Source organism: Pan troglodytes, chromosome 4 (assembly GCF_028858775.2).
Source record: "Pan troglodytes isolate AG18354 chromosome 4, NHGRI_mPanTro3-v2.0_pri, whole genome shotgun sequence".
In the NCBI taxonomy this organism is placed as follows: domain Eukaryota; kingdom Metazoa; phylum Chordata; class Mammalia; order Primates; family Hominidae; genus Pan; species Pan troglodytes.
In genome coordinates this window covers 130,091,431-130,104,537 of record NC_072402.2, presented here as the reverse complement: position 1 = coordinate 130,104,537, position 13,107 = coordinate 130,091,431, and the positions used below count along the sequence as shown (strand labels likewise).

Sequence of the window (13,107 nt, the reverse complement as noted above, 5' to 3'; positions counted from 1 at the left end):
CAGCTAATTTTTTGTATTTTTAGTAAAGATGAGGTTTCACTATGTTGGCCAGGCTGGTCTCAAATTCCTGACCTCAGGTGATCCACCTGCCTCAGCCTCCCAAAGTGCTGGGATTACAGGCGTGAGCCACTGTGCCCAGCCAACAATATGCTTTATTATCTGATAGAGCTAGTCTCTACTTATTACTCTTCTATTTCAGAACCTTCCTAGCTATTCTTCCATGCTTATTCTCCCTAAGGCATTTTGGTATCATTTTGTTAAAAGTTCTACTTACCATTTCACTTTCTGCATCTGCTCTAAGGTTTCTGGAAGAGTAATTCCCAAACTTTCAGGGAAAAAAAGGGTGAGGATTCCAATCAGGACAGTCAGACTACCCATGATGATGTAGGGCAGCATTCTGTTGTAAGCACCTGTAAAGCCCGGGACATAAGAACATCAATCAGATAGGAGGACTCTCTGGGCACTCTTGAGCATCATTTTGTGAAGTTGGTGAACAGTATAAGAGAATGGATTTAAATCTGAACATTTTCAGAGAAAAAAAAGTAAGCAAAATATCAGTTTCTTTTTGGCAGATGACATTGTGCATGTCTATAATCCTTTTGCATTATCATAAGGCTTTTCATTCTTTCCTGTCAACTGGTATCCTCTAAGCTACTACTCAGTCATGTGTGACAGATGTTCCTTTGGTAGAGTTCTTTGCCTACCAGAGTTCTCCTCTTAAGGTGGAGGTAATTGGAAATGGGGGATGGGAGGACATCAAGGAGAAGGAGGTTAACCAGGATGTTTCAGGGATAGGTTTTGGCCATGATAGGTCTGGCATGACTCTGCTTTTGCCCAAACTAGTAGGCTGCAGTGGAAAGTTAGGTCCACAGGGCTATGAGACTCAAAAAAACAAACAAACAAACAAACAAAAACAACTAAGTATTATGTTCACTTCAGATTAAGTCAGTAAATTATAAGTATCAGGCACATTCTGTAAAGGCACTGTGTGCCTGGATTTGGCTTCTTTTTGCAGCACTTACATGTCTTGGGTTAATATGTAATCTCTTTGTGAAGCTTTACTCACACAGGAGAAAAACAGATCCTCATCTTGCTTTGCCCCTGTATACATACAGAGCTTACAGAGGAACAGCACACCCATGGATTTCATTTGACCCAAAACATAAGGAAAATATTGTTATTGCAGCTTCTCTGAGGCCTCTGTGTCACTAACAGGAGTAGCTGTGTGTAGTAGGAGACTCTTGGACTCCCTGTCTTATGTACCAGTGTCTGACCACTGGACCATCTGAGCATAGTTTGAAATAGTTTGAAAGTACAGGGAAGGACAAAGGGAAAAATAACACCACTCTGTATAATCTGCTATCTCAGGTGTGGCACAGGGCAGCTGTGCAGAATATGTTTGTTAGGAAAATGTTTCTCTTTCTCTGTAAGGGTTTGGATTATACCTTTCCTGAGAATTCATACATGTTTTCAGGTGTGTGTGTGTGTGTGTGTGTACGTGTGTACCAGTAGGTAACCAATTGCCCAACTGATGAGGTGTGTCTGCATTTCTCACCAGTAGAGTCCTTAATGAGGACCAGGCATGGGGTGTCAGATCCTACATCAGATTGAACATGCCGCTGAAACACCTCTGTAGTGTCATTTCAGATTGACACCTTTGAGTATATAAAAACTAAAATTGTCTTCATTACAAAGATATCATAAAGTGAAAATACAAATGGTAAACTAGAAAAAATATTTACAACATATATACAAGGGGCTAATTTCTTCCATTGCAAAGGGTTTGCACAAGTCAAAAAGAAAAAGATGAATACACCTGTTGCAGGAAGTTAGGGACCCCGAAAGGAGGGACTGGCTGAAGCCATGGCAGAAGAATGTGGATTGTGAAGATTTCATGGACATTTATTAGTTCCCCAAATTAATACTTTTATAATTTCTTACGCCTGTCTTTACTGCAATCTCTGAACATAAATTGTGAAGATTTCATGGACACTTATCACTTCCCCAGTCAACACCCTTGTGATTTCCTATGCCCGTCTTTAATCTTTTAATCCCGTCATCTTCATAAGCTGAGGAGGATGTATGTCGCCTCAGGACCCTGTGATGATTGCGTTAACTGCACAAATTGTTTGTAGAGCATGTGTGTTTGAACAATACGAAATCTGGGCACCTTGAAAAAAGAACAGGATAACAGCAATGTTCAGGGAACAAGAGAGATAACCTTAAACTCTGACCGCTGGTGAGTCGGGCAGAACAGAGCCATATTTCTCTTCTTTCAAAAGCAAATGGGAGAAATATCGCTGAATTCTTTTTCTCAGCAAGGAACATCCCTGAGAAAGACAATTCGTCCCTGAGGGTAGGCCTCTAAAATGGCCACTTTGGGGGCAGCTGTCTTTTACGGTTGCAGCTGTAGGGATGAAATAAGCCCCAGTCTCCCGTAGCACTCCCAGGCTTGTTAGGATGAGGAAATTCCCGCCTAATAAATTTTGGTCAGACCGGTTGTCTGCTCTCAAACCCTGTTTCCTGATAAGATGTTATCAATGACAATGCGTGCCCAAAACTTCATTAGCAATTTTTATTTTGCCCCGGTCCTGTGGTCCTGTGATCTCACCCTGCCTCCATTTGCCTTGTGATATTCTATTACCTTGTGAAGCACGTGATCTCTGTGACCTACACCCTATTTGTACACTCCCTCCCCTTTTGAAATCACTAATAAAAACTTGCTGGTTTTATGGCTCAGGGGGCATCACGGAACCTGCCAATATGTGATGTCTCCCCCGGACACCTAGCTTTAAAATTTCTCTCTTTTGTACTCTGTCCCTTTATTTCTCAGACCAGCTGGCACTTAGGGAAAATAGAAAAGAACCTATGTGAATTATCGGGGCTGAATTTTGCCCGATATACACCATTAAAGAATGGGCAAAGAAGGCCAGGCACAGTGGCTCATGTCTGTTATCCCAGCACTTTGGGAGGCCAAGGCAGGTGGATCACCTGAGGTCAGGGGTTTGAGACCAGCCTGACCAATATGATGAAACCCCATCTCTACTAAAAATACAAAAAAAAAAAAATTAGCCGGACGTGGTGGCATGCGCCTGTAATCCCAGCAACTCAGGAGGTTGAGGCAGAAGAATTGATTGAACCCAGGCGGCAGAGGTTGCAGTGAGCTGAGATTGCGCCACTGTACTCCAGCCTGGGTGACAGAGTGAGACTCCATCTCCAAAAAAAAAAAAAAAGGGGCAAAGAACATGAGCAGTCAGTTCACTGAAAAATAAATAAAATGGCCAAAAAATACACAAAAACATGCTCAACCTCATTCATAATTAATAAATAGGAATGAAAGTAACAATGATATCCATTTTTCACATAACAGATAACCAATGATTAAAAAATTAGGTAGGCCAGGTGCTGTGGCTCAAACCTGTAATCCCAGCACTTTGGGAGGTTGAGGCGGGTGGATCACTTGAGCCCAGGAGTTTGAAACCAGCCTGGGCAAACTGGCAAAATCCCGTCTCTACCAGAAAAAAAAAAAAATTAGCTGGGCTTGACGGTGTGCATGCCTGTAGTTCCAGCTAGTTGGGAGTCTGAGGTGGGAGGATCTCTTGAGCCTGGGAGATTGAGGCTGCAGTGAGCTGGGAATCTAGGATCGCACCACTACACTCCAGAGTGAGACCCTGTCTCAGAAAAAAAAAAAAAAAAAAAAAGAATTAGGTAATCTTTATTGTTGGTGAGATTATTGAAAACCACTCTTACCTATTAATAATTAGATTATAATTGGCACAATATGTAGAGTTCAATTTGGGAATATCTATGAAATTTTTTAATGGCTCTCTTTGCTCCAGGAATTTTACTTCTATGAATCTACCTGTAAATCCAAATATACGTAAGTAAATTCACAAAGGGTGTAGGAGCATAGGAGAATGTTCGTTGTAATGTTATTTGTAATAGCAAAAACCTGGAAATGACCTACATGTCCTCCATTCATTGGAGCCTGGTTAAATAAATTATGTGTTTCAGTATAAAAGTAAGATTTTCATTGTGAAAACTTCAAATGGCATGGAATGTACTGGAAAAAAGTACAAGTTCACCTCCCCTCTCCCAGGAGGATCCCTAGAAAACCAACATGAACTGTTTGGTGAGTAGCCCTACAGACATTTTGTTTTGCACAACATTATGTACACACACACATATATATATAATTTTTTAACGGCACTCTTTGCTCCAGGAATTTTACTTCTGTGAATCTATCTGTAGATTATACTTACATATACTTATTTTAAAATGTACTTATATACATTTTTAAAAGGAGGTACCTATTTAAAAAGAAGGTAAAGGAGCAATATGTAACTATTTGGAAGGATATTCTGATACAATGTTAAGTTTAACAAGTTTTAACATATATAATGTTATTTGTGTGTTTATTCTTTTTATTTTTTATTATTTTTATTTATTTTTGAGACAGAGTTTTGCTCTTGTTGCCCAGGTTGGAGTGCAATGGTGCAATCTTGGCTCACTGCAGCCTCTGCCTCCTGGGTTCAAGCAATTCTCCTACCTCAGCCTCCAGAGTAGCCGGGATTACAGGCACCTTCCAGCACACCTGGCTAATTTTTGTATTTTTAGTAGAGACAGGGTTTCACCATGCTGGCCAGGCTGGTCTTGAACTCCTGGCCTCAGGTGATCCACCTACCTTGGCCTCCCAAAGTGCTGGGATTACATGCATGAGCCACCACGCCTGACTTGCTTGTGTGTTTAAAAAATTATATACATACCTGTGTACATGACGTTGTGCAAAACAAAATGTCTGTAGCGCTACTCACCAGTTTGTGATTGGCTTTCTAGAGCTCCTCCTGGGAGAGGAGAGGTGAACTTGTACTTTTTTCCAGTACATTCTATGCTATTTGACGTTTTCACAATGAAAATCTTACTTTTATATTGAAAACTAATTTAAAGGAAGAACAAATGCACAAGATGCAGCTCACCGAGGTAAACAAAGTAGGGGGCAATGATGCTGCCCACTCTGGAGGCCGTGGATGTGACCCCCACCGCCATGTTCCTGACCAGGGTTGGGTAGAGCTCAGCAGTGAAGACATACAGCATGGAGAAAGCAGAGGTGATCCCAAATTTTCCCAGCATGACCAGACCAATGGATAAGAAGTAATAATCTGGAAAAGAGACCCGGTATAAACAATGGTGCTTTTAGAAGTGATACTTTCTTATATCAGTTATTTTTATTGTCCTTTTTGCTTCAGTGGGAGTACTTTTATTAACATAAATATATTCCCAAAATAGCATTTTCTCTTCAAATATCCTAATATTTGGGCATGGACAAAGATGGAGCTCACGTGAGGGGTGGCTTTGTACTTTGTTCTACTGTTATTCTAGGTCATTAATGCATTCAGTGACCTTTGTCCACTTGTCTTTTGTTTGTTACAACAGTTTCATGGGTAAGCTATTAGCATGTTAATATAGTTAAGTTTTATCTTCAAAGAGGAGGACCAATCCTTTCTATCCTCTTTCTTATTATTAAGAAATATGTATTTCTATTACTATCAATAATTTATTGACATTTTAATATTATGAGAACGTCAGACACAAGGGGAAAAGGGAAGCACATATCCTTTTGTGTGCTATTTAACTACTTAAAGATTCAGACCAGAAAACCACTGAATGTATCCTGGAACCGACATGTCCTACTCACTGTAATACTTGAATATACACCCAGGGAAAAGGTTTGAGAGTAGCCAGAAATTAGGAATCATGACTATGAGTTAAAGGGAGATGTTAGGTGAGTCTTTCTGTGAAGGGGATGACTGGGAGAGTTACTCTTCCTCTTTGGTGCTTTCTGCTTCTCTGAGACTGTCTCTTCTGTTTGGGGTAGTTGTTTTGAACACAGGAAACAACATACGTAGTGAGCAATCACCTGTCTAATTGACTTATGAATGGCTTATGATGTAAAGGCTGAATAAACATGGAGCAGTGACTCAGAAGCAGCCTAGTCAATATGTGGGTCTTTTCTGGTAAGCTGTTCATCTTGGTTAACTTCTTACCCACAGGTACCAGTTGAATGAAGAGAAGCACACCTCCTCCCCAGAACAGTACTGCAGCTATGATATAACGCCTGGGCAGGGTTCGCAATAGCAGCCAGGCTGTAATGTAAGCTGGAATTTCAATCAAGGCAGAGAGGAAACAGTTCAGGTAGACATCTCCATGTAAATTAGGAGCATCCAGAGACAGAGCAAAGTAACCCACTGAGGTCAGCATCCTGAAAGAAAAAGGTAAAAATGACAAAGGGATGGTGTGAATCGCTCTAAAATTTTATGATGGTCAAGAAATTCTCTATATCTTGCTGTCTTATAAGTAGCCACTACCCTCATTGGCTACTTAAATTTGAATAAATTAAAATTAAATAAGATTACAAATTCAGTTCCTTAGTTACACTAGCCACACTTCAAGTGCTCAATAGCCACGTGTAGCTAGTGGCTACTATATTGAACAACATAGATATGAAACATTTCCGTCACTGCAGAAAGTTCTATTGGACAGTGCTAGTCTAGATATACCAATATTCAACAATAACTTTTCTCAGCTAGTTGATTTCAAGTTTTCCTATTTCCTGAATAGTTTGTACCTCCTCAATCTCTTAGAGCTATTATTTGAAGAAAAAATATTAGTCACATCAGTGAACATAAAATTCAGATTTCATTCTTTAACAAAAAAGAGATACAAGGGTCATACTGTGGGATTCACTTAGAATAAATTCTGATTCTCTTTAGGGAAAAGAGTGAATGTCCCCTAATGCTTCAAAGTATCACAGACTGCAGTCTGTATATTCTGTCATTATAGTTAACTTCCATGTAGAAGCTTCTCTGTGGGCCATGCGTGGTGGCTTATGCCTGAAATCCCAGCACTTTGGGAGACCGAGGCAGGCAAATCACCTGAGGTCAGGAGTTTGAGACCAGCCTGGCCAACATGGTGAAACCCCGTCTCTACTTAAAAGACAAAAATTAGCCAGGCATGGTGGTGGCATGTGCCTATAATCCCAGCTACTTGGGAGGCTGAGACAGGAGAATTGCTTGAACCCGGGAGGCGAAGGTTGCAGTGAGCTGAGATCGCACCATTGCACTCCAGGCTGGGTGACAGAGCGAAACTCTATCTCAAAAAAATAAAAACATAAATAAAATAAAAAAAGAAGCTTCTCTGTGGAAAAATAACTATGTAACTGAGTACCCCCATTTTTCTAAGAGATAGTTTATTTTCTCTCTCTCTTCTTTTCTCTTTCCTCCTTTTCTGCACTTTCTACTTAGCTCTTTAGAAGTGCAATTATAGCCTTTTAACCTCCTCTTCACTGGACACTCCCTGCAGGGCAAATTCATCGAACTACGTGCTTAGAAGCTCCAGAGTGGAACTCTCACCCCCCAGATTTCCTCAAGCGATATCACTCAATTTCCAACTCAAAGTATGCCTGCTAGAGTTTTTGACCACCTATACAACCTGTTTCTGCCCATGAAGGCGCCAACTCAACTGCCCAGTAGATAAGGCAGCAAGCTAGCCCTCTGATCCCTCACCTGCTCGCGTCCTCCCCTGCCTTTTAGAAGTGCCTGCTTTCCGCTTCAAAAAGAGGAGCGGTACCCTTCAGGCAGGAAGCCGATACCTTTCTCCCTAAGCTAGCTTTGGAATAAAAAGTCACTTTCCTTACATCAGACTTTGCTCTTGTTAATTGGACGCTGCAAGCTGTGAGTGACTGAACCTGAGTTTTTGTTACAACTGCACTATGCAGACACCCCTGTGTAGAAATTTGCTTATTATTAACATGACTGAGAAGCAGAGGATATCTGAAAAATGATTTCAGGAACACTAGTGGATCTTTTTACACATACTAGACCCAAATTAGATAATACAAGGACTAATTCATAAACAAAACAAATAAGTATGCTCAAGGGATCTTAGTGATTTTCCCATTTAGTAATAGGAGTAGCTTAGATAGAACTAGTGACTAATTTTTTATTAGCTTAGTAGCACCACTACCCAAGAACATTTGCATCAGGGATATATGCTGAAATGTAAGAACTAAGAAGCCCATGTACCTAGGACACACTTGCTTAATTCAGACGCATAAGCTCTGTCATTGATCTCTTTTAATTGCCAAGTAGGATGGCCCTTAAAAATAAACTTAGATTAGCTGCAGCCTAAATCTACCAGTTCTGACGATCATCGTGTGTGTGTGTGTGTGTGTGTGTGTGTGTGTGTGTGTGTGCTGCCATCATAGAGTAGGAATTTTCTTTTTTCCTTTTCCTTTTTTCTTGGCAGATAAATTATTAAATCTAATCTATAAAGCCAATTCAGTATTTCTGCGCCTGAAAGCCACTTGTTAGTTTGCTATTGGCACGTGTAAAAAGCTGATCAAGGCTCCAATCCAGGCAATGGGGATCTAGGTTATTCTAGCCTCAGTGTTCAATTGCCAGGTCAGCTTCAGGAAGCAGGAGCTGAATTAGCATCTCTGCCTCAGGCAACACGGACATCATTAGTTTTAATCTCATAATTTTTGGTGGGGAGGGAACCATTACCCAGGGACATCAATGATCTCAATCCCATAACTTTAGGAGGGGGAAGGGAATGCTTTCCCTTTGGGTCGCAGTACTGCAGACTTAAATACTGTACCCTGTGACATTTTTTTTTTTTAGATGGAGTCTTGCTCTGCTGCCCAGGCTGGAGTACAGTAGTGCGATCAAGGCTCACTGGAACCTCCACCTCCTGGGTTCAAGTGATTCTCCTGCCTCAGCCTCCCAAGTAGCTGGGATTACAGGTATGTGCCACCATGCCCAGGTAATTTTTGTATTTTTAGTAGAGACGGGGTTTCACCATGTTGGCTAGATTCGTCTCGAACTCCTGACCTCAGGTGATCTGCCCACCTTGGCCTCCCAAAGTGCTGGGATTACAGGCGTAAGCCACTGCGCCCAGTGACATTTTTCAATATCTAGTCCCATGAACTGAATAGAGGCATTTCAAAATAATTTAGAATTTTATAATCTTAATTTTTCCTCAGGAAAACCCAGTCGTTGTCATAATGTTCCTCTGAGTTAAAGAAAATCAATTGCATACTTATGTGCTGGATATCTGCATTTCCAGGTCACTTATTACTTACCATAGCAGCAAAGACATAATGGTCATTATGGCAATATTCCGAGTCCTGAACAGGTCCAGAATGAAAGCTTTCTGCTGCTTCAGGGGATTTAGCTCCTGTAACCAAAATAATGCAAATAACCATGAGATTAAGAGGTAGTAAGGAAGTATCTTTGGCTATGATGCATGGGGAAAACTTAGGCATGCAACTCTCACTTCACCTTGACTATGCTTAGAAGTCTGGTGATTGGAGGCAATAGGGCATCTACACATATGACACTTACTCTGACACTTTAAAATGTTTGTAGCCCATTTTACACAGAAGCCTTTTAAATATATAACACCCCCTTCCCTGTCTCGTTAGACAAAGCCTGTTGGCTAACATAGCCTTTCTCTGACTGACAGTCAGAGAATGGATGTCATTTACCACACTGATCTGTGATCCTCAGGACTGCCTATTGAAGGGTAGGGCCATGTAGTCCCTTCCTTGAGGCCACGTCTGCTTTTTACGCTTCTCTGTTTATTTGTTTATTTGTTTTTTTTAGATGAGTCTCGCTCTGTGGCCCAGGCTGGAGTACAGTGGTGTGATCTCAGCTCACTGCAACCTCCACCTCCCAGGTTCAAGCGATTCTCCTGCCTCTCAGCCTCCTGAGTAGTTGGGATTACAGGCGAGCACCACCGCATCTGGCTAATTTTTGCATTTTTTGTAGAGACTGGGTTTCACCATGTTGGCCAGGTTGGTCTCAAACTCCTGGCCTCAAGCAGTCTGCCCACTTTGGCCTCCCAAAGTGCTGGGATTACCCAGCCTTGCTTTTTACACTTCTCTTGTTGTAGTCTTTTAGCATCAGAACAGACTTCAGTTTACTGGCGGGCCTTGGGCAAGTAACGATCCTCTCTGAACTTCAGCTTACTGCTATATAAAATGGGTATATTAATTGGGAGTTGAGAGATTAAATGAGAACATATATATATAGCTTAGCACAGTGCTTGAACCATGGTAAATGTCCAGTAAATTAAAACTATTATTATTATTACTGTATCACTGAGGAAAAGAGGCTAGCCATCAGCGGTCAGTGACAAATCCTTACTGCTATCAATGGGTTTATACTCTTTTACTTTTATTTATATTTATTTTCTTGTTTGTTTTTTGAGAGGGAGTTTCACTCTTGTTGCCCAGGCTGGAGTACAGTGGCGCGATCTCAGCTCACTGCAACCTCCGCCTCCCAGGTTCAAGCAATTCCCCTGCCTCAGCCTCCTGAGTAGCTGGGATTACAGGCACCTGCCACCACACCTGGCTAATTTTTGTATTTTTAGTAGAAATGGGGTTTCGCCATATTGGCCAGGCTGGTCTCAAACTCCTGACTTCAGGTGATCCATCCACCTCAGCTTCCCAAAGTGCTGGGATTACAGGTGTGAGCCACCGTGCCCGGCCTATTCTTTTGCTTTTAATTTGCTGATATTAACTTGCTATGAGTTATGAATCAAGGTAACCAAGCTGATTAGAATTGAAACTAACATAAAAGTTATTAGGCTCTGAGGTGGGGAATCTCTCAGGGATGAAGTACCAGGACTTTGTGACTTTGTGGCCCCACAGTGCATGCGCAGTAAGAGACTGATGGAGGAGTTTTTATTATGAAGAAGTGGGAGTGCCAGGCCTGCCTTCACAGCAGGTCCTCTCCAAATGTGAGTGTCCTTTTTTCTAGGAATGATCAGACACTTACACAGCTCACAGCCACATTGCCTTTTCTCTCTTGCACTATTTGGATTGTAGAGCCCCAGAACATGCCCCCAGCAGACTAACCCTGGTATTATAACAAAGCAAAGCCACTGCATAAACTAGTGGGAACCAGACATCCTCTTGGAGGGTTCCGGGGTGGTGCACATAGACAGGACCTGTGGACCAGTCCTGTGCTAATACTTGGTGGTTCCACGGGGCCCTTCTCAAATGCAGGTTGCCAGGTTCCTCCCTGGGCTTGCCTACTTCGACTCTTTTAAACAGAGGCCTGAGAATCTGTATTCTGAAAGCACTTGGGTGATTGTGATGAGCAGCCAGGATTGGAAACCTCAGAACAAGAATATGCTTGTATCCAGTGGTTGTCCCTGGCCTGGGTGGAGCCACCAAAATGTCTTTGGATCAGGTACCAGGAGCAGGTTGAAGGTGCTTCTTCTGAAGCCAAGGATGCTTGAGATTGCTTTCTAAGGCAATACTCTACTCTATATCTTTTCCTATCCAAGTTAATGCTACTGCCTGTAACATGAAGTGAAAAATCACAGTTGTTAAGAGCATGTACTTTGGTGCCTGGGAGAACTAGGTCACAAATCCCAGTTTAACATCTGTGTGATCCTGGGCAAGTTACTTAACTTCGCTGTGCCTTAGTTTCTTTTTTTGAAAAAAAAAATGCATGAGCAATGAGCAGAACACAGTGCCTGGCATTTGGTAGGCTCTTCAATATCATTCTAAATAGGGTGCATTTGCTGGCACAGGGCTCTGCATATCCTCCTAAAGAGGATCCTACGGGAGGTGAGCAGGGGAGATGACCAGGCCTCAGGAAAGCGCAAGCCCCCTTTCCCTTAATGGGTTTGTCCAGTTCAGGCTAGATGTGCATCATGGCAGGAAGAAAGAAGGCACTGTCAGGCTGAGAATGATGGCTCACATCTGTAATCCTAGCATTATGGGAGGCTGAGGCAGGAGGATTGCTTGAGCCCAGGAGTTTGAGACCAGCCTGGGCAACATAGTGAAACCCTGTCTCTACAAAAAAAAATACAAAATGTTAGCTGGGTTTGGTGGCAAGTGCCTGTAGTCCCAGCTTGGGAGGTTGAGGTGGGAGGATTGCTTGAGCCCAGAAGGTCGAGGCTACATTGAGCTATAATTGTACCACTGCACTCCAGCCTGAGCAAAACAGTGAGACTCAAATTTTTTTTAAAGTGTGTGTATATATATATATATATATACACACACACACACACATACACACACACATATATATACACATTTATATATGCGTGTGTGTGTGTGTATATATATATATATATATAAAGGCACTGCCAGAACCATGTGTTTTAACACTGAACTATATTCTTATTTGTCCATAACTATATATCTCATATCTATTTTATGATTGCTGTCATCCACATAGGTAGATCCCTACAACTAGACTATAAGTTTCACAGATAGGAATCAGGCCACCTAGCTGATAAATACCAATAAACACCCCAGCACAGCCCTGAAGGGCAGAAGTGTTAGACACTCCCAATGTTGTTGTTGTTGTTGTTGTTTTATCCATTTAAATTGACTGAGACTTGAAATGGACTTCTTGATTTGAAGGGCAAAGGATTAAGGGATGTTTTGTCCTGGCAGCCCTCTGAGAGCTTGAGTTCATGGCCAGTCTAAGCCTCTAGCCATAGCCAGAGTATCTGCTTCTGGAAAAGGTCCTGAAGGCCAGGGATCGGGGAAGCCGTGGGGGTGAGCAGTGGCATGCCCACCGTCCTCTACAGAGTTCTGCTTTCCGTACTACAGGCTTTGGTGCAGGGCATGTATAATGTTACTGAAGCCACCACAGTCTTTTTTAGGTGTCCTGAGCAGACTCCTACCTATCTCCTAGACAGGAATGCCCTGCCCCATCCTCTCCACTCATTTAAGTGAGTCCTGCTGTCCTCCCTGGCTTGGACCTGCCTCCAGCCATGGGCCACCCTGCTATCTTTCTCTGTATTGCTGGCACACAGTGTCTCTACTTGGATACTTACCATTTCCTCCCTTATGCCATTCTTTATCTTTTTATCTAATCCTCTTGCCAATCTTAGTTACATTCTATGTTCCTTTAGAATTTGGGCTGTGTCTTTTCTTATTTCCTCTAGGAGCCAGCACAGGGCATGGCACACTGCATATCCTCACGAACTGTCAGGAGGTATGGCTGCTTCCACAGAATATCAGCTTTTCCTTGTGGCCACCAGCTTTCAAGGGTGAATCCTCAAGCCTGTGCTTTCAGGCCT

General features: G+C 42.2%; 1 protein-coding gene across 2 annotated transcripts in view; it reads right to left on the bottom strand.

The window, feature by feature from the left end:
• The window catches only part of SLC22A4 (solute carrier family 22 member 4), a 49,700-nt gene that overhangs the window by 3,209 nt on the left and 33,384 nt on the right, over positions 1-13,107 (bottom strand). The window contains exons 6-9 of one of the 2 annotated variants that reach the window (XM_001163062.6): positions 9,140-9,234; positions 6,045-6,259; positions 4,977-5,159; positions 275-410 (exon numbers count right to left, since the gene is read on the bottom strand). In XM_001163062.6, coding sequence (XP_001163062.1) covers positions 275-410; positions 4,977-5,159; positions 6,045-6,259; positions 9,140-9,234 — 629 coding nt within the window. The remainder of the gene's footprint in view (positions 1-274; positions 411-4,976; positions 5,160-6,044; positions 6,260-9,139; positions 9,235-13,107) is intronic. The other variant, XM_016953759.3, reaches the window with a different exon arrangement.